The 22,530-nt window shown below is 41.3% G+C and overlaps 1 protein-coding gene across 1 annotated transcript in view; it reads right to left on the bottom strand.

Annotated features, from left to right (window-relative positions):
- Positions 1 to 22,299, bottom strand: part of CDS1 (CDP-diacylglycerol synthase (phosphatidate cytidylyltransferase) 1) — a 34,731-nt gene extending 12,432 nt beyond the window's left edge. The window contains exons 1-6 of the mRNA XM_010576383.1: positions 22,159 to 22,299; positions 13,743 to 13,870; positions 10,032 to 10,128; positions 5,458 to 5,555; positions 2,961 to 3,100; positions 1,359 to 1,417 (exon numbers count right to left, since the gene is read on the bottom strand). Coding sequence (XP_010574685.1) covers positions 1,359 to 1,417; positions 2,961 to 3,100; positions 5,458 to 5,555; positions 10,032 to 10,128; positions 13,743 to 13,870; positions 22,159 to 22,299 — 663 coding nt within the window. The remainder of the gene's footprint in view (positions 1 to 1,358; positions 1,418 to 2,960; positions 3,101 to 5,457; positions 5,556 to 10,031; positions 10,129 to 13,742; positions 13,871 to 22,158) is intronic.
- Positions 22,300 to 22,530: the final 231 nt, after the last annotated feature.

Here is a 22,530-nt window from a genome sequence, read left to right on the forward strand (position 1 = left end):
TTGATGGTTGGACTCGATGATCTTAAAGGTCTTTTCCAACCTAAATGATTCTATGAAAACCAAATGGCTACTCTCCTTCTCTGTCCAAACACTGTGTTACCACACAGTGGATACGTGTCTTCCCTCTGTTTTCCTGCAGTCCTTAGGTGGTAACACCTTAATGTTTTCTTAGGTAGTAACACCTTAATATTTTTTGGGCAGGCACCAAGTCACATGACTGACACCACTTTTTTTTCTGCCTTCTTTCCAGAAGGGGAAAAAAGAAAAAAAAAAAAAAAAAAAAAAAAGAAAATTTACCTTGTGCCAATCTGAAGACGAGGACCTATTTTGCAGGTTAGAAGATAAAGACCACCTCTCCTAGAAAAGCTGCATCTCCCTGTCAGGCAAGTTCTCCCACAATCACGGTAAATTTTTTTGAGTAAAAGATTTTTTTATATGCTCATACAGGGCTCAGCTAAGTCCTAGTCTAGAATTAGGGATCCTCAATGGTAAAGTGCTACCTAAAGCACTGTGGAAACAGAGGGGTTAACTGCAGTCCCAGAGCTTTAGGAGATCTTTAAGGTTGCACAATGCTCTGACTGGTCAAGTTCTTTAAAGACAGAAGCTGTACTGCATTACTGTTGCTTCTAATCATTCCTATATATAGGAAGTGGGGAGGTTCAGTGGGACTTTTTGGGTTTGGTTTGGTTTGGTTTGGGGTGGGTTTTTTGTGGTTTGTTTCTTTTTACCTGTGATGTTATAAAATCAGTTTTTGACCTATGAGATACACATAAGAAAAAGGTTCATGCTCTTGATTAGCTACTATGCTGTTTATCAGGTGGACAAATAGAAGAGATGAGAACACCAGTTTCTTTCAATAGGTTAATGATCTATTGAGGCACAGCAGAGCAGAAGACCAGAACTGCTATTAAGTGTCACAGAATAAATCTTCCACACAGGGGTTAAGATCAAGTTCCCTTCATAGTACTTCAGTGGGGCCTCTACAAAGTAACACTTGAGTCACAAGAACCACTCCCATGCTATGCTGAACTATATGGCTTCAGACCTGGGAGGGAGATGCACACCCCTTTCTCCAGGAATCTCTTTCGTATCAGCCTAAGGGAAATGTATCATGTTGTATATGCACAAGGCCTCACCCATGACAGCTTGTATTGACTGAAAGGTCATATCCCATGATATAATAATAAACTGCAAGGTGAACAGATAGCAAACAGCCCAACACCACTTAATTTCATGTTACTGTCAGTTTAAGCACATTTTCCACACCCTTTTCCAAGCTATTTTATGAACATAGGGACATGACTGTTTCTAGTGACATTCATAATGTGAGTGACCACAGCAAAGTGGGTAATACACACCATGTAAAACTGCAGACGATAATGTTTCTTCACTAAACTCAAAACAAACATGCAGAAGCCTGTAAAACAAAGCAAGTGTAGTTTGTACCATCTTATATTTAATTACACTAAACTGTGATATACCAGTAATTCTCTTCCCTTGAAGCAGCTTTTAATCCCTCTGCTGCTGGGAGTGTTTGCTTGTATTCAGTTAAGTGTACCTATAGAATTATTCTCATTAGAGCACAAGATTTAGTTAACATCAGTAAAAAGCATCCATTTAATTACAAGGCCCCATTGTAGACATCAATTTTTAGGGGAGGAGACCATCACCCTTAAAAAATGCTCAAAACACTCAAAAAACAGGTCGACAAGCTGGTTTTAAATAATTAACAGAAATAATTGAAAGGAAAAGACCAGCTTGCCCCTTTCCTCCAGACAGGCATATGGCTGCATGCAAGGCAAGGGTAAAGTGCAGGCATTGGAGAATCCAACTGACTGAAGGAAACATTCTGGGGAGCTAGCAGAGCCCCTGGGACAACTTTGTGTGCCAGTAGGGGTTGGAGGCCCTCAAAAGACCCTTAACACTGGGGACAGACCTTCAATGACCCCATGAACCCAATGCGACAGCCGCCAAGGGGCTCCGCTGCGCTCTGCCTCCTGCTTTTGCTGACTGGTTTGTCTCATCTCTCCCCTCGCTGCCCTTCAGTGGTCATGAGGCATTAGTTAAGTTAGTTTCCTCAAGCCAAACCCAGCTGAAAAAAGTCAAGTTTTGCAAAGCTGGTTTCAATTTTGCGATCTAAGCACCCAGTAGAATTTTTATCTGGTTTAAAAAAAAAATTAACGGTAGACAGACTGACAGTTCATCATGAAGATCAGGTTTCTTAATATATTTTACAAGTATTTGTAGCATAGCAGTCTCCTGTCCCTTAGGCCAATCCGAGTCTTCAATTGATTTAATTTTAGGCTAAAGTAATATTAACTGCATTGCTGAAAACACTGTGGACTATATTTACATGTTCACAAAGCAATACCCCACAAGACTGCCAGCTTATGTCTCTCCTTCCTAGAGATGAGACCTTTAAAAAGTCTTTCTTTGGATAAGGAAAAAAAAATCTATCCATGAGGCAAGCATCTGAATATCTTGCAGGCAAAATAAAGCCTCAGTCATTTTGAATAATCAGTTTAAAATATATTAGTAAATCTGATTGCTGTAGACCTGCCAGAACACTTGCACAATAAAGCACCAACCCAGCACAGCAATTACATATGCAAGTCATCTCCACTGACTGCCAAAATAGCGTTCACGTACTCAGGAACTGAATGAACAGTTCTTCATAAATTGAAATTACTTAATGCTAACTTCTCTTGAGCACTATTAGCTCAACTTTCTGAAGATCATCTACTTGTTTAGGCTGCTGCTTCTTCTCAGTGAACGCAAAATTTATATTCATCTTTTCACAGGAAAAACGGAACTGCAAACACCTAATTTCCTTGAACATCAAGAGGAAAAAGAAACTGAAAGTGCATAAAGTTGGGGAACAATTTTTTTTTTTTTAAAGAGAAATAAGCACAGAAACAAATGCAGCACAAAGTTTCATTCTTGCAATTACCTTCACTTACCCGTTAAATAGAGTGCAAAAGATATAAACCTGTGGTAACGAATTAGGAATTGAAGCTGTTCTCTTCTCTGAACAAATGTAGCAAAGTAATCAGCTACAGTCTCTCCATAAAAGAAGTAGTTCACACAGAGCAAAAAGTACCTACAACATAAAACAGCTAGAAGTTATTTTAACAAAATAATATATATTAATTGTCATTCTTAAAAACAAAACAAACAAAAAACCACAACAAAAAACACCACATAAAAGGAAAACCAAAAGGGTAGAAAAGACATGTGATAAAAATAAAATTAAAATATAAATCCAGTCTTATACTTTTGGGTCGGTGCCTCCTCTGACGAGCCAATTTTTGTAATTTACTTCTTCTAAAGCAACTGCACTAGAAAACCAAGCACATTTTGCAGGATACAGTTGGAAGATTCATTCATCCTTAACTACAGTATTGAATACTCCACACCTATGCAAGTTCTTTTCAGATATTCTAAAAGCAGAGAACAAGTATCCGCTATCATCGATAGCAATTCTGCATGTTCTTTTCCTGTATGCTAACAAGGGTAGTTTATGATTTCTGCCTTACAAACAGGAAAAAAGGTACTTGCATAACGAATCCTCTGAGGACAGTGAATCTGACATGGGGCTTGAGGATCTGAATGTAACTAAACCTGTCATCTGGCCTGAAGACTCTCATCTGAAAGAGTTACTGCTGCATCTCCTGCTCCACTCCACCATGCACTTTGCCTTTTAGCTTTCTTGACCGACCAATAATCTCACAGGGTTAAATCCATCAACTAACTAGTAAATGCAGCTATGACTACCAAGTTTTTCAAAACAATTTTGTGGGAGTAAGTCCACAACAAAGGTTCAACTGAGGTGAAATGTCACCTTCAGCCATCTCTTTTTGAAGGATCTTCAGAGAAATTCCTTTCAGTCAAAACAGTCAGTACACAAGTAATTCTGTCACAGGTTTTCATACAAGTTCAGTTACTCAGCTTTCTAGAGTTAAGTCACAAATGGGATCCTCAAATGCCAAGGCAGCACTCAATAAAAAACGATAAATAGCAAATCCAAAACCACTAGGAGATGCAACATACTAGGCAACATACTCTTCGGCTTATTACCAAAGTCAGCCACAGAAGATAAAAACTTGTGATTCAAGACTGGATCTCCAGATAGTCTCAGAATGATCCATACTCATTCTCTTCCCCCTAGCAAATGTTAACACTCACTTTGCAAGGCTTCACATGTCTAAATAAGCCAAATAGTTGATGTTCAGACAACTAACAGGATTCTCTCATCTCCTTGAGATGTCTTGGTATTTAGTCTCAGTGGCAAGATGTTGGACTGAAAGGAGCTTTGATGTTAACTAGTGTGGCAATGCAGAGGAGTTGATTTTGTGCTCCACATATGAAAGTGACGGTGATCAACTGCCAAAGTAGGCTAAGTGGTAGAGTGCACACCTCCTCCTCTAAAAATTTTGGGAAGACCACAGAAACATTCATGCATGAGTCTGCTCTAGCTGCAGGACCAGAAGCCATGGAATAAAGCAGACAACAGATAAATCCCCCGGATAATCCAGGAGTGACCAGAGGGGAACTGGTTAGCATTTACAGAAGAGCCGACAGCTGGAATCCACCACATTACACAGTAAAGTTACTTCTAGAAGTGAAGAAGCAACGTGACAAGAGACAGGGAATAACCTAGCTATTTCAATTCCTTAAAAAACCAAACCAAACATGAAACCAAACCAACACAACATAGGTCATGTCTGAAGCATTATGTACTTAAGCACTTTAGAGTCTACATGTGCCCAACACCTTACATAATACTGACTCTAATCAAAAGCCTTTATTTTTCCTCCCAGAGCTCAGAAGAAGAGTCAATTTCCCCAGTTCTATCCAGCCCTATATAACCTAGACATTGTCACAAGTATCTGGGATTTGCCAGAAAAATTAATCTCATCTTTTGGCTTTCAGAAGATCCGCCAACACTGTATTTATGCAGTCCTGTGATTAAGTGCACGATTGGAAAGGATTTAAAACTTGTATGTTATTATTTTAATTCTTTGTGTGTGTGTGAAGAGGAGCCTTTAAGATACCTGTTCTATTTATTTCTTGTGCAAGGTTAACAGCCCCCCCAAAAATATAAAAAAAATATCAAAGCAGTTCAGGTAATACATATCAGATGATTATTTGGCTATGCACATTTTTAGATAGCTTACACATGTTCAATTCTGACTTAAAGCATATATGCATGCATACATATATGGGTATATATATACATATTTATAACAAGGAAAAAAATTGAAGTAGTAAAAGGCCAACTGACTTGTCCAAGTTCACAGGTGGAAGACAAATACAGAATCCTGTATTAGAGACAGATGTCAAGTTTTATGTCTGCACATGACCTACAAAGCTATCATTCCACCATGACAGGATATGAAGAACATGAAGATTTAAGTTTCACATCCTTACTTATTGATGTTCTTGCTTGCTACTCACCAGCTGAGGGATCTAAACCATGGTAAATCATACGAGTGGTAGACTCTGTAACCTATAGTAATGATTTCGTGGTAACACTTCACTTGGATGCTTAAGACCTAAAATAAGAAAAATAAAAAGCTATGTAAATATGCTGCAATTGTTTCTTAAAGGCAGTAAGTAGTACTGCAACCTGCATTAAGGGGAGAAATTATTCTGAATTCAAATTCCACAGGAAACAGACAGCTTTAAAGCAAGTCCAAAGAAAACTAAAGCTCCATCTAACGCCCCCCCCCCAAACCCTCAAAACCGCTAGGTATGCTGAGAAAAAACACATTGGGCTAGCTGCAAGAATATGCTCATGAAACAAGGGAAAGCTCCTGACTTTTCTTCATTAAAGCAATTTGGCAGCAGCAGGTCAAAAGTACTTCCTGTAAAGAAGGCTCTTCTATTTCTTTTGGCTAAGTTTTATCTTTAAATTTAGTTTAAGAAATATTTTCTAGCCCAAATGGAAAAAACTAGCTGTTCAACACAACTTGGACACCCAGGTCTTCCACTTGCAAGCATCTCATTAAGGGCAATTAGCACTCACGATTAGAAGCAAAGCTCGTCTAACCCAGGTCTGAATGTCACACCCTCCACAGCCTTTATTTTGTTTTGCTGATCTCACTACTTCAGCACTTGCCCATGCAAGTCTGGTTGTATGTCCCGTCAGTCTTTGGGCTCCAAAGGACTCTCTGCCAGTCCTGTCTAATCCACAGTCACCAAGCAAATTGCCCTGCCCAGATATCAAATATTGCCAAACACAGGTCATCAGTAATCCCATGCAGAGGCAGGAGTAAGAACCTACCCACACCGATCGCGCATGTTGGCATGCTAGACTTTGCAGTATTCTCTTACCACCTGCATTCATTAATAAATTTCATCTTGCTCAACGTTTGAACACAGTCTAAAACAATCTTACACCACCTCAGTGAGTTAATTTTGAAGCTCCCCTATCTCATGCTCTTTCTTCTACTTAGCCTACGTTAAAAAACTTAAATGCTATACGCAAGAGCAACATTAAAGGATTGCAACTTACAGTGGAAAAGGACACTGGGGTCCAAAGGCACAGAAGCTTGTGCCTGTTACCTTGGTAGCAGGCAAATGTGAAACATGCCTCCCAACTTTTTAGAGCAGTCTCAGGGCTTGTCCTCCGAACTTCACTGGATTACCCCTCCTACAAGTCTCTGAGCATTTTCAGTCTCAGTATTAAGATGTGGTTTTAGCATGACAACTCTTGCTTAAATACAAGCTATTTGATTCCAGTGAAATGAAATTCAGCTGGGTTTTTCCTCCATTCTTCTTCTTACATAGTCTCAATTGTCAACTTTATGAACAGTTTATTATATTAGAAGACAGAGTTTTTGCTTTATGGCACAATGGAGGAAGAACTCTATTCCAATTCTATACTAATTACTTTTTGGTTCATGTCTTCTTAGTTTTGCCCATGATTGCAATCTCAGAGTACACGATGAATATACCGAATCACGCTGCAAATTGATTTGTTCTTTTTTGTTCCTTATCATCATTTTCAAGCATAACAGACTACTAAAGGAAAGATTGAGAAAAAAATATCTCTCTACAATGACCTACACTTTAAAGGGGCTTTTTTTGTTGTTTCTTCACACACAAAAAAGAAAATCCTCCACCAATGAAACAATGAATTACTAGTTTGCTATGTCATTCACCTGAAAACAGGACATATAAACCAGACTAATTCAGATGTAACGCAGACGGTAATACTCGTGAAACAGCATTGCAGTCTCTCAGGACAATACAGGCAAAAAAAGGGAGTTTATGACCTTTGGAGGAAGGGGCAGACAACTCAGGAGGACTACAAGGATGTTGTGAGGTTATGCAGGGAGAAAAATAGAAGGGCCAAAGCCCAACTAGAACTGGCTACTGCCGTGAAAGACAATAAAATTTGTTTCTTTAAATACACGAGCAACAAAAGGAGGGCTAAGGACAATCTCCATCCTTTATTGGATGTAGGGAGAAACATAGTGACAAAGCGTGAGGAAAAGGCCGAGGTACTTAATACCTTCTTTGCCTCAGTCTTTAATAGTAAGACCAGTTGGTTTTGGGGTACCCAGCCCTCTGAGCTGGAAGACAGGGCTAGGGAGCAGAATGAAGCCCCCATTGTCCAAGGGGAGATGGTTAGCGACCTGCTACACCACTTAGACACACACAAGTCTATGGGGCCAGATGGGATCCACCCAAGGATCCACTTTCCATCATTCATCAGCAGACCTGGCTAACCAAGGATGTCCCAGTTAACTGGAGGTTAGCAAATGTGAAACCCATCTACAAGAAGTGCTGGAAGGAGGATCTAGGGAACTACAGCCCTGTCAGTCTGACCTCGGTGCTAGGGAAGGTTACGGAGCAGATCATCCTGAGTGCCATCACATGGCACGTACAGGACAGCCAGGTGATCAGGCACAGTCAGCAGGGGTTTGTGAAGGGCAGGTCCTGCTTGACAAAACTGATCTTCTATGACAACATGACCCACTCAGTTGATGAGGGAAAGGCTGTGGATGTTGTATATCTGGACTTTAGTAAAGCTTTTGACACTGTTTCCCACAGCATTCTCCTGGAGAAACTGGCTGCTTGTGGCCAGACAGGTGCATTCTTCACTGGGTAAAAAACTGGCTGGATGGCCAGGCCCAAAGAGTTGTAACTGGAGTTAAATCCAGCTGGCAGCCGGTCACAAGTGGTGTTCCCCAGGGCTCAGTACTGGGGCCTGTTCTGTTTAATATCTTTATCAATGATCTGGACAAGGGGATCAAGGGCACCCTCAGTAAGTTTGCAGATGACACCAAGTTGGGCGGGAGTGTTGATCTGCTCGAGGATATGAAGGCTCTACAGAGGGGTCTGGACAGGCTGGATCAATGGGCTGAGGCCAATTGCATGAGATTCAACAAGGCCAAGTGCCAGGTCGTGTACTTGGGTCACAGTAACCCCATGCAGTGCTACAGGCTTGGGGAAGAGTGGCTGGAAAGCTGCCTGGCGGAAAAGGACTTGGGGGTGTTGGTCAGCAGCTGGCTGAATATGAGCCAGCAGTGTGCCCAGGTGGCAAAGAAGACCAATAGCATACTGGCTTGTATCAGAAATAGCGTGGCCAGCAGTACTAGGGAAGTGATCATCCCCCTGTACTCAGCACTGGTGAGGCCACACCTCAAATACTGTTTTCAGGTTTGGGCCCCTCACTACAGGAAAGACATTGAGGTGCTGGAGTGTGTCCAGAGAAGGGCAATGAAGTTGGTGAAGGGTCTAGAGCACAAGTCTTATGAGGAATGGCTGATGGAACTAGGGTTGTTTTAATCTGGAGAACAGGAGGCTGAGGGGAGATCTTACCGCTCTCTACAACTACCTGAAAGAAGGTTGTAGCAAGGTGGGTGTCAGTCTCATCTCCAAAGTAACAAGTGATAGGACAAGAGGAAACAGCCTCAAGTTGCACCGGGGGAGGTTTAGATTGGCTAGTAGGAAAAATTTCTTCACCAAAAGGGTTGTCAAGCATTGAAACAGGCTGCCCAGGGAAGTGGTTGAGTCACCATCCCTGGATGTATTCAAGACATGTATAGATGCGGTGCTTAGGGACATGGTTTAGTGGTGGACTTGGCAGTGTTAGGTTAATGAATGGACTTCATGATCTGAAAGGGTCTTTTCCAACCTAAATGATTCTGTGAATACAATCCAAAAGGTTTTTCACAGGACGCCATGAAAAAAGTAAAAGCACATCTTGACAGTTAAACAAACTTAGAGTCAAAAATCTCAGCAGTTACCCAGAAGTACCAGTTTCAGTGTTTTAGAAGCCACATCCCTGCCTGTTACTTGCCGTGACCATGAAAGACAGTTAAACCATTATTAAATAAAAATACCTGCAATAAAAATGATGGAAAGAAGCAGTAAAGTCTGACTGGGTATGCAGGCTGTATGATACTATTATTATTATTATTAATAATAATAATTTCACTTCATAACCTAAAAATGCACTTTATCTCTGTACCTTGGAATGAGATGTAGCTCCACTCTACAGATAAACCCAAGGCCACAAGGCAGCCCTGTAGAGAAGTAGGGAATTAACGGAGCTTGCCTGAGGAAAGCCTTTCAGTGCCAGTCACAGACAGAAGACCAGAGCTGCCTGCTTTCCTCAGCCTCAAAAATGAAACTTTTGTGTCTTCGGTTTTGGGGTTTTTTTTATCGTTGGGGTTTTTTTCAAAACAAACCTCAAAGAATGTAACAGTAGGTGATGGGAACTGGACAAGGAAATGGATGACAGTAGTTTAGTAAACTTCAAGGCAACAATCATTCAACTTCTTAGAGTTACTTTAATTCCTACTTTAAAAAAATAAAATTAATTACAGCATATAATCCTTAATCCACAAGGCCTAGTTGTGAATCTGTCCAATGTTTTTCAAAAGTATTTACATTTACACAAATAATAGACAAATTGCTCTAAATTGACTGTGCAGTTTGCTTCTAGCTGTCTTAGGCACGATGGATGAAGAGATCAAGTAACTCTTGTATGGCAGAATGTATTTAAACAAACTTACCAGAAGCATCAGCATAAATGATCCCAGGTATATGATCAGAAAAAACACAGAAATCATAGCTAGAGTGAGAATTCCACGAATCCACCAATTTTTCCATCTATTTAAAACAAAAATAATAAAAAGCACACAGTTATAAATGAAAATAAATGCCACTTCCTTTACTAACTAGAGATTAAAGTGTATTAGAAACGGTGGGAGTTCCAGAAACTTTCATGCTTAATAAAACACATAGCAAGAAACACAGAATCAACCAACTATCCAACTAAACAGGGTACACAGTAAAAGGAATTAAAGGTAGCCACCTTTCTTCTTCCCCCATGCTCCCCCCAACCCAAATGTCATTTGCAATTAAATGGATCAACCCCATATTGAAGCTGCTGTGAAAATACATCAGGACCCTCAAAAAGCATCACATAATCAGCAAGACTGATGGGCGCCCAGCCATGTAAAAACCTACATATGAAAGAAAGGCTGCCAGGTAAAAAGCATATGATTCTTTGTGGAGTAACAGTCAAAAAAACTCAGGCGATCACCAACTATTTTGCCAGGTAGAGGGTTATCTATTGAAAGAGTCCTGTGCTTTTGTAAAGCACTGGAACCAGGACAGGAAAACATCTGACAATGAGGGGTCAAACTAGCTGTACTCTTTTACCGTTATAGATCTTTGCAGCTGCTTGTGGCTACTTAAGGAAATCAGAATAGAAATTCCTGTTACCACAGAATCATTTAGGTTGGAAAAGACCCTTTCAGATCATGAAGTCCATTCATTAACCTAACACTGCCAAGTCCACCACTAAACCATGTCCCTAAGCACCGCATCTATACATGTCTTGAATACATCCAGGGATGGTGACTCAACCACTTCCCTGGGCAGCCTGTTTCAATGCTTGACAACCCTTTTGGTGAAGAAATTTTTCCTACTAGCCAATCTAAACCTCCCCCGGTGCAACTTGAGGCTGTTTCCTCTTGTCCTATCACTTGTTACTTTGGAGATGAGACTGACACCCACCTTGCTACAACCTTCTTTCAGGTAGTTGTAGAGAGCGGTAAGATCTCCCCTGTGCCTCCTGTTCTCCAGATTAAACAACCCTAGTTACGTCAGCCATTCCTCATAAGACTTGTGCTCTAGACCCTTCACCAGACATGCTACAGCACCTCAATGTCTTTCTTGTGGTGAGACACCCCAAACTGAACACAGTACTCAAGATGCAGAATGCCTTCTTTGAAAAAATAAGAGCTGTCTTTAAAAAAACCCAAACAACTGGGAAGTCTTTGCTGCTGGATGGTTTTGTTTGTTTGTTTGTTTTTGTAATTTCTAGAGTAACCAAAATGTTACTTCCCACACACCCACCCACTACCAACACCCTGTCCCCAAAGGCCACTATTCTGAAAAAAAATCAAGAGCCTAGTTCATTTAAAAAAGATAAATTAAAAAAACCTCATCACCTGCTCCACTCTGCCATGAAAATGTTTCTAGTTGTCAACAGCCTGTATTTTATTGTTCATATTACTTTTCAGTAAGTTTTTCTCCTCTTTTGCCTGTGTTTTTCCCTTCAGGAATTTTGCCTCTAAAAGTACACTGAACCAAATAATCATAAGTTACTGCTAAACACTGAAAACCCTACTATAGCTTAAAGAAATTCTGCCTAATGTTCTGTTTTATATCAGTCTTGTGTTTCATTGCTGCACCAGGAGATACACCTGATTCAGGGGCCACTGTTAGTTTTGCATCATACTCCAGTTTTAATGTAAACTTCAACTATATCAATGTGATTTTCAAGGATGTTATTCATCAGCAGGTTAATGGCAGCTAAAGCCACTTAACTGGATTTGCCCTAAGTATCAGAACAAAGGCACAATGGGCTTAATCATAACAGATGCTTTATGTTCCTCTATGATGTGCGCTACAGAATAGCAGCTTGCTCCTAGTGGCATATGTATAGCGAGCAAGACTTTTAGAAGAATTCAACTTCCCTTAAGAATAATGTTAAAATACCACATAGTAACTTCAGGGTGTTGACAAGCACAGCACTGGAAAGATAGCTTCAGTAAGAAACACAACAAGCTCCAGAATCTAGGAAGCCACTATTGTATCCTAACTCCCTATTGGAAAGTTATGGATACTATTTCCTCTAAAGGCCAAATACAAAAAGAAACAGTATTTCTGCGAGTTACAGTGCAACTCACTCACGTTATGTATTATGACAACAGCTCTGGTGGGACTGCTAGTTACTAAACTAGTGGGTCATTTTGAATCTAGCATTCATAAAGCACCAAGAATTTAATTTTGCACTCAAAGCACCTTTGTGCAAACACTCCAATAACGAATTTCAAGCACGTGAAACAGGAAAGGTTTCACCTGCGTCTCTTAGTTGCAGGCTTTGAGGTATCAGCATGAAAGTGCCCTTTGGAACAAGTCTGATTTGGAGACCTAAGACTTCCACAACATTTGACATGGTAAGAGAACTCTGAAAGTGATAGGAACTAGATACTCTTTGCAGTGTGATGGCAGTAGAGAACGTCACATTCTGCTCACAGCTGTGCAGTTTAGAAACATGCTTTTTGAAACCTGGGAACAATATGTTTGTTTATAGCTCCCAGACATCACAAAAGAAACAGACAACAGATGAGAAAAGGAGCAAGTAAGAAACCTGTAGTTTCATGCTGCTATTGGAGATACCTACTGGAGATCTTTTTTTTTTTTTTTTTTACAAGGACTTGAAAGTTTTTAATTGTAGTCTGGATTGGAGGTCCTTCCTCTGACTCCTGCAAGACCTAAGTTGCATCTAAAATATACATTGTATTGGTTTGCCACGTTGAACATAAGTTATATATGATACCAAAAAACGACCTAGTAAAATGAACGTGCGTATGTGATCTATCACACACCTAAATGCTCTTTCACTGCATTAGTGAAAAAAAATGTAATGCAAATTGCCACCTCCAAAAGAGTTTGACTGATCAAGTGTTGTAGAGGGACTGTATAAAAAATTATACTAGGAACTTTATTCATTAGCCTCCATGAGTACGCAGGTCCCCATGATTATCTGTCTATCTATACACATACACACACCCTTGCATTTGCTAGCCCTTAAGCTCCTGTGAACAGGGGTTGAAGGCAGAAACCTAGGTTTGAAAGGAGATAGCAGGAAAAAATTAAACATTATTTTAAAAGTATGAAAAGAAAAGCTATATTGTATTTAACTGTAAATAAAAATTATTTAGAAGTGGAAATGCTGTCACAAAAAGCTAGCAAAGCTCACCGAGAGAATTGATATTTCTTTCCTTTTCATTTATGCACAAATACCGCCCACCCTTAACCTTGGATATAGGAAATCAGTTTATTATAACCCCTAGAAATAGTTGTTCTAGATATCAAACCCAATGACTATTCTTTAGCCCATTTTATTGCAATGCTCAGACTGAGCAATGGCAAATGTTTACATAAACCGTAGCTAAACATTGCAGCAGCTGACTTGGAAATGCATGCAATGGGCAATCTTCAGGTATATGCAAAAAATATTACACTGAAGGGACTATAAAAGCATAAATGAATCAATGATATCCAGTAAAAATTTATCCTTGAATTGTCATGTGTATCGTATGATATTTAAAACTGCAGTACAATCTGTAAGAATTAAAACTGCAACATAATCTGTAAGAATTTGAGCCAGCAGCTATCAAATTTGAGAGCTGTTTGTTTTACTATACCTGGCAGACAAGCCTGACAAAGCCCTTTTGAGGATTTCTGGAGTGCTGTCTGTTGGTGGAGGAACATCAGGAACATCTGAATCGCTTCTAAGATCCAACTCACCAAGTCTTTCTTCCAAATCCACTTCCTATGGAAAAAAAACCACAACATGCAAGATTATCATGTCAGAAAATAGTATTCAGAGTCATAAACATTACTTTAGGAACTGATAATATCTACATTACTTTCTAAAAAGACAACAATGCTGTACTAGTGAAACTGTAGATGTTGTAGGAGACAAATGTATTCCAATAAATGTTTATAAGAAGGCCAGTACTCAGATGTTGTGACATTACCTGCTGTGCTCAGGAAATTTCACATTCTAGGCATTTTTTCAACCCACATACATAAGCATGAGGATATATGTTTCCAGAAATACTACAGCTGACAGAGAACACATGAGTTTAACAGAAATCCCCAACCCTCTAACACATTCCCTTACCTACATCTCAGACTAACCTTTTATGGAATAAGGATAAGGGTCTTCTGGTGGTTTACTGTCACATTAAGAAAAAAAAGGAAATGGGATGCATGAAAAAACAGCGCCTTTGTACAATGCAAAGAGGTTGCTAGCACAGTCTCATACATACATATGCTAGGACTTGAACCCTCTAGCTCGAAAAGAATGACCCAAAACCAAACTGTGAAGTCACCAAGTGTCCTATGGACACAGTATTACTCAGAATAATTTCTTGTATGACTCCAACACTGCAGTTGTTTCTTCAGTATTCACTAATGACCACTCAGGAAGACATCATCTAGACAGACTGTGTGTCTAACCCAAATGCAAAATAGGCAGTACATATTTTGGTGACAATGTACAAATTGTCACCAATGGTCAGAGTAGACTATCATGACTATTTTTCCCTCAGTTAAAGCCAACACTAAGGGTGCTGTGGATTTAGTTCACTCGTCGTAATGTTACAAACACAACTGCAGGGAGTCAGAAGGCTGCGCTCAGCCCTGGTGCAGCAGTAAGGCAGAGAGCTGTCTCTAGTTCAGTGTCTGGCTCTCTTGAGACCTGAACTTCCTCCCGACCTCCCTGACTTGCCTCACGTCCTTACAATCCCAAACAGCTTCCAGCCCGCCCTGCCACCTCAGGTTCATCAGTTCTTAACAGCTCTTGGGACTCTTGCGCTTGAAAACTTTTTTCACCACTGCTATATTGCTATTTCTCAGCCCCCCTCTCTTTCAAACTTCCTCTTCGCAGATCTTGGTCCTTTCTCCTTAATCTACTTCCCTGAACATGACTGCTTTTCTTTCCTACTTCTCCTTAACAATATTTTCTTCCCTTGTTCTAAGTAGTTCGGGCATTTTGGAAGATGGCAGAGGTATATCCTCCCTCTTGCGTCCTCCACAAGATGCCACAGAACTAAGGCGGCCTCCCATCCCAGCCATCGCAAGGTTACTCTGCTCACAGGCCATAGCCTTTTCCTCTCAATCCGTTGGCCTTTTCCAGGAAGCTACACTTCAGTGTAACCATTGCCGCAGTGACTGACCTTTGCAAACGACACGGGTGGAAAAGAGAAGGCTTTTCAAACCTCGCCGTCCAAAGGACGAAGCCCGTGATGCCCAGAAGCTGCGCCGCAGCGGCGGCGGGGAGGGGCTGGGGGTCCGGCCCCGGCCCCGGGGCGGCCGGGAGCTGACCAGGGTGCTGCTGCGGCGCTGGGCTCTCGCCTCGGACCCTCCGCCGGCCCCAGCCGCCCTCCACGGCGCTCTCTCCAGGCACACTACTCCGAGGGAAAAAACACCATCCTCTTAATTTTTAAGTCGTTCTGACCTTTGCAGAACCCGAGACCGTGAGCTGGCGCTATAAGCGTGCACAAGGGAAACGGGTAGCGACAGGAAAAGCAATTCTGGGTTTTTTTAACATGTTAGGCCTGTGTTTTTCTCATTCCTTTTATGTCCCACGCACGTGCCCAAGATGACATTCTTGAATGGATTTTACATCATTCGCTTCTTTGAAAAACATGATCAATGCTCTCCCTATTCCTTGAAACCCCACAGCTGAATAATTATTAGGCAGACATTGTCTATAACTGATACAAGTAAGAAAAGCAAATATGCCAACTGTGGTCCAGACTTCGGAAAGTCTGTAGAACACCTGAAAAAGCACATAAATAAATAAAAAATTAAGGTGCTTGCAACCCTGTTATTCAGAGATGTTTCTCATAGTGTTGTACCATAGCTGAGGAAATAAACTATAGATGCGACTGGGGGATCCCAAAGCCATGTTCCAACTACTGTGACATGTGCTGGAGTGCAGCAAGCTATCTGTACAGTTCTAGAAGACACTACTCACTGTGCAGATGATAGGCAGTAATGTCAGCCCTAAGACCACGACTTAGTGTCTTTATTATTTATCCCTGCTTGCACATAGCAGAGATGTTCTCTCTTTTAAGCACTCTGAACTAAGAATACCCCCAAACTTTTTTGTTCCATTTTTGGGCTTTTGGTATTGCAGAAGATGTTTCCATACTCAACTGGTGTTTAAACATAAAATAAATAAATAAATGTAAAAAATTTAAAAATTCATAATTAGCTTTATCCCTCTGATATTTAACACACAACTGTCACTTACAGACCTTATCAGAAGCAATGTTTTAGATTTGCTATTTCCAACATCTGAATTCACAGGTGCATGGCATTTTTCAGAGTATCTGAACACCTTCAAGAAGGAGTCTGTGTTTATCCAATGTGTTTTTCAGTAGCTCATGCTTCATACTGCTGCTACTGGGAGCTTGGCTGGTGCAACCTGCAAGCTGCATAGAACTTGGCGCATTTGGTCATTTTTTAACTTTACATTGCTACAATAACCAGTGGGAGACAGCCTCCCAAATATCTTCAACTTCCCTTTGTAACATACCTCAAAAATTACTTTGAATATTTTATTTTCCATTTAATTGCTATAATGGCCACAACCATTTCCTGAATAAGGCATTTAGTTTACAAAGTCAGAAGCCAAAGAGGAAGTTGTTCACCAAAAAGCTACTTAATTGTCTTCTGCATCATGAAGTGCTTAGAGAACCCCATCACTGGGGGACAAGTCTTTCTTGCTAATTGTTTTCTTAATTATTTTACATGATTGATTATAAATGTTCCAGTTCATAGCCATGAATAAAAACAATCATTATGGAAGTAAACACTAAGCTAATCACTATCAAAGTCCTCAAAACAAAACAAAAAAATCAAGAGTCTTGCTACTTCAGCTTGACCTTGTAGAAGCAGTTTTGGAGTTCAATATAAAACCAAGCAGCCCTTTCCTCTCCTGTTCTTCAGGTTTGGGATTTGGCCAAGCTGAACACACAGTAACAACAAAGTCCTGCAAGGGTTATTAATTGAAATGCCATGGGTTTCATACCATCAGCAGGTATTTACAAGGTTTTCAAAGGTAAATTGAAAACAGCATAAGTTGTACTGTCCTAAGTGACTAAGACACCTTTCAACCCCAACTCCAAATTAAGTGTTTGATCGAGGTGTTTTCATTTTTTTCCAGAGTTCTCAAACTGCAGGTGACAGAGCCTTTTACATGCAGAATGTGTGCCACTCCCATCTCCTTGATTCACATCCCAAGTGTCTGTAATGGATAGATGTTGCAATGAGGTCACTGCCTTGCTTCTCTTCATTTGAAGGCACATGTTCATTCAAGAGAACCTATCTGATCAGCTCATAGAATACAAGTCCAACAAGGCTGAGATGATGCAGGCCTAACAAGTACAGGGAAGAAGGCAAACATGACAGTTATTCACACGCTACAAACAGCTCAGCGCATAATAAACATGCCTATCTAACACACTACAATGCTCGTCAGTTTTCATCATTTCCAAAGTACCGCGAGACAAAGGTTTATTTAGTTGCGGGGGTTTGTTTTGTTTTAATTTTGGTGTTCTTAAAGACAAGACTTTCATCCTTAAGCTAAATCTTCTGTACAAGACCACACATACTTGGCCATACAAAGGAGGAATTCAAACAGTCAAGAGCCTGAGCCTCCTTAACAGGAGTTCAGAACATGTGACATCTTGCCACAAATTAAGTTTCCATGTGGATTTCTGCTTGCTGGCTACTTTGCAACAGCTACCAGAATACAGCCATGTGTCATGCAGAAAAAAAGAGACAAGTCAACCTTTCATCATCTAAAAGGACATACGCATCTGAATTGTTGTTTTGTACCACAGGTCCTCCACTACGATTAACACATGCCGAGTGAACCACGCACACGAATTATTCTAGTTACAAAGGCACTTGCAATATTTTACTTGTACTGCATTTTCTTCCAGGACACAATAAGGAACTCCCAAGTAGAGAGCAGCTATGGTTTTTCTTGGAGAACGCAGCATCTACTCAAACAGCAACTGAGAAAACGAAGACATTTTCCAACATCTTATGTGAAAAAAGTTAGCAAGCAAATGAACTTAATTATTGTCATTTTACCCATGTGTTACTTAAGTTTTCTCCTTCAGCTTTGACTTGTCTGCAGTCTGTCCCACAAGGTTTACAATGAAGTCAATAGTTCAGTTAGACCACATTGTAGCATATTTAATTAGATGTACCTTGATACCTTCCCCTGAAGTCAAGATATCAAAGTGTCAGAAGATCCTGAATAATGAAACCTTTTTTTCCGAACTCGTAAAGCCTGACATATGCAAAAACACAAGCAAGAGAACTGCACGCACTGAATCAAAGACCAAAACCTACAGAACCTTTACTATCTGCAATAGTACTAATTCAGCACTTCCAAGAAAACAAGAGGTTTGGAAATGGTCAACTGTCCTGGTGTTGGCTGGGATAGAGTTAATTGTCTTTCTAGTAGCTGGTATAGTGTTATGTTTTGAATTCAGTATGAGAAGAATGTTGATAACACACTGATGTTTTCATTTGTTTCTAAGTAGTGTTTAGACTAAGTCAAGGACTTTTCAGCTTCTCATGCCCAGCCAGCAAGAAGGCTGGAGGGGCACAAGAAGTTGGGAGGGGACACAGTGTCCTGGTTTCAGCTGGGATAGAGTTAACTGTCTTCCTAGTAGCTGGTACAGTGCTATGTTTTGAGTTCAGTATGTGAAGAATGTTGATAACACTGATGTTTTCAGTTGTTGCTAAGTAGTGTTTAGACTAGAGTCAAGGATTTTTCAGCTTCTCATGCCCAGCCAGGGCACCTGACCCAAAATGGCCAACAGTGTATTCCATACCATGTGACGTCCCATCTAGTTTAGGAACTGGGAAGTGGGGGGGCAGGGATTCGCCGCTCGGGGACTGGCTGGGTGTCGGTCGGCGGGTGGTGAGCAATTGCCCTGCGCATCATTTGTACATTTCAATCCTTTTATTACTACTGTTGTCATTTTATTAGTGTTATCATTATCATTATTCGTTTCTTCTTTTCTGTTCTATTAAACCGTTCTTATCTCAACCCAGGAGTTTTACTTCTTTTCCTGATTTTCTCCCCCATCCCACTGGATGCGGGGGGGAGTGAGTGAGCGGCTGCGTGGTGCTTAGTTGCTGGCTGGGGTTAAACCATGACACACAGCCAGGACACCTGACCCAAAGTGGCCAAAGGGATATTCCATACCATGTGACATCATGCCTAGTATATAAACTGGGGGGAGTTGGCCTGGGGGACAGATCACTCTCGGGAACTAACTGTGCGAGTGGTGAGCAATTGCACTGTGTATCACTTGTTTTGTACATTCCAATCCTTTTATTATTATTATTGTTATTATTATCATTATTAGTTTCTTCCTTTCTGTTGTATTAAACTGTTCTTATCTCAACCCACAATTTTTACCTTCTTCCTTCCAATTCTCTCCCCCATCCCACTGGGGGCGGTGGGAAGGGGCAGAGTGTGAGTGAACAGCTGCGTGGTGCTTAGTTGCTGGCTGGGGTTAAACCACAACATTAGTAAAGAATGCAAAAAACTGGAATTTTAAAAGAAGCATGAACACACACAGATCAATCCCTAAAACTTTAACTGACTTAATATATATTAAGTATTTGAATGCCAAACCATTCCTTTTGCTCCCCAGGGCCACAGAGTATTTATGAAGGCACCATGACAAGACATTCTTAGGAAAAAAGTGTCCAGGGCAAGCAGCAGCAAATAAGAAAGGGACAACCAAAAAAATCACTCCTGCATGCCACAGGACAACACAAAGAAACAACAAACTTATGAAATTGCAAAGCCCTACAGGGCAAAGGCATGTTCAAGGGAATTTTGCAAAAAAGTCATCAGCTCAACAAGTTAGTGAGCAATTGAAGACACCGAGACTTGCAGAGCTTGGGAACTTCAAGAACGAGCTTCACAAAGGGCATACCATATTGCTTCATACAAATCCAGGGAAGTTAACTTTTATTTGAAATGATATGGATGTAGAAATGGCTACCAGTTGTTTCCAGTTAGTGGTAAAAACCCATGCAAATGAGAAAAAACCCAGCTTCACGTAAATTCAGTAGGAAATTAATATCTACGGACATAGTAAGCGTAATGTGAGAAGTATCAGATTACATACTGAAAAAAGGACTAAAAGTAGAAAAGATAAAACCTTCCAGACATATTTAGTGTTTGTGGAGTTCTTCAGCAAACACAGAGTGCTTGTCCACTTGGGCAAATGAAGTACTTTAAAGCATGTCACCTTTACATATCTGGAAGTCTGAGTTAATTGGGTCAACAAGAGCAGAAGCAGCACAAAGCAGTTGCCATATGAAAAGAGACAACCAAGTTTTCTCCTTCATTACAAGTGAGGAAGAGGGTGATGTTTCTGAGCTGTGTACCAGGAAGCAGCGGAAACCCACTGCATCGTGGCTGTCCTGAGTAGTTATGAACAAAAGAACAAGCTTTGGGTCCAAATACGCAATTACCACGCCAAATAGGTCACCTCAAAATGGCCAAAGGACAATAAGCAATCCACTTGTTGTAAAGGTCAGACGAGGTAGAGCAGAAAGACAACCATCTAAGAAGGCATATAATGTGGCATCTGTGAATCCGGATGACCAGATGCTTCCCATCAAATCACCTACAGCAGACATTACCTGTATACTCATATTCAAAACAGAGACCCAAACTGTGACCCATTGATAGAAAACTCAGTACAAAACGCTGGTTTATCTTTATAGTTACCAACACTGAAGACAGCTTAATATATATAATCGATCCTTAACGTTACTTGTGAGCCACAACAAGAGTCCCCGGTGCTGTGCACATTGCAGATAGGTTGAACAACTCTTAATGGGAACAAGAAGGGTCCCCCAAATAATCCATCAAAAAGTCGTCTGTGTGGTGGAAAAGGCTTTCCATATGTAACAGTTCAAGCAATCATCATAAATGTATGTGTATTGAAATGTATCTCCTGTAACCAACATCCTAGCTGCATACACAACAGCAGAGTCCTTCCTGTTCAACATATCTGAAACTGCATGAAACACTGGACTGTTGAGCAGCTAAAGTAAAAGCGCAGTAGGCCTATAGGCAAGCACAGCATTTTCGTCTCTGGAAATCATGCAGGTAAACCAAGAATAATATTAGCAAGTTTTAGGCGCACACTTTTGAGATCCAGCAAGTAGAGGCTTTGAACAGGAAGATTTCTTTGAAGGCGGCTCACTGCGCACCTCAGAAATTAACTTAGCCTACAAAATAAAGCAAACCTGAACAACGCTACAGAAAAACAGCTTTTTGAGCACACTGCTACAGGAAATCATGTTTAAAAGTTAATTCTCATCTAGAGAGGAATACTCTCTGCACAGCTATAGTCTAAACATTACCTCATTTGATCGCAAGCCCTCAACGCAGCACAGTACTGCAAATTTTCAAGTTCATTGGCTTTGAGTTCACGCAACCAAAGCGCAGAATAAAAACCGACTACCGAGTTTCACTTTCCAGTTCCTTGCCACAACACCTAAAGCAGACTGCACACTCCGCATCTTCAAATCCATGCAGGTTTAAATAGTCACCGATTCGGGAGCCCTCCACCATGTATTGCAAACTCAATGTAGCCATCAGAAAGCTTTTTTTTTTTTTTTCTTTTTAATTCCAGTTACCAAAATGAGAACATCACTTTCATTTTATTCAGACAATTAGCAACCATGATGTGCTTAGCTTTTGTAGAGATAAGCCTTAACTCCACAGCAAACAAAAGAACAGCACGGTGGCTGTTTTGCCACTATAATGAACCTGATGCATAGACATAGTATTTCGAAAACCTCCTGCCTTAGCAGAAATGTTACACTGTAAGTCCTTCCCGGGCCAGAGGTGAATGCCTATCACTTAAAAGGCCATAAACCAGAAACAGTTTCTGGGCGAGTGCTGACACAGCCTTTAACCGGAGCAGATCACCATTCCGGGTTTGCTTCCGTGCTGCCACCGGCACAACCACGCCGAAGCACGCTCCTTGCCTGGCCCAGCTCCTTCGGCAAGGGGTGAACCCCGACACACAGCCTCACAGGTCGACGGCGTTCAGCTTTTGCTGCGGGCACGGAGACGAAACGGGACGCTCTCCTTTCAGTCTCGCCGGGGGTGGGGGGGAGTGGTGGCATTGGGGCAGGACACGCGTGGGCCCCTAAGGCCGGCGCACCGGGCGCTGAGGCCACTTGGCGCGCCGCCCGCCCGCCGCTCCCGCCGCGCAGGACGAACAGCAGCGCTACAGCGCGGGGAGGGGCGGGGGAAGGATGGCTTTCCGAGGCGAGGGGCGCAGCGTGGCGCCCCACGCGCGTCGCAGTCGGGGACCGGCGATCCCAGGGGGGGTTGGGAGGGTGGGGGGGGCAGCG

The sequence above is a fragment of the Haliaeetus leucocephalus genome, unplaced genomic scaffold, assembly GCF_000737465.1.
Source record: "Haliaeetus leucocephalus isolate CR32 unplaced genomic scaffold, Haliaeetus_leucocephalus-4.0 Scaffold21, whole genome shotgun sequence".
NCBI classification, from domain to species: domain Eukaryota; kingdom Metazoa; phylum Chordata; class Aves; order Accipitriformes; family Accipitridae; genus Haliaeetus; species Haliaeetus leucocephalus.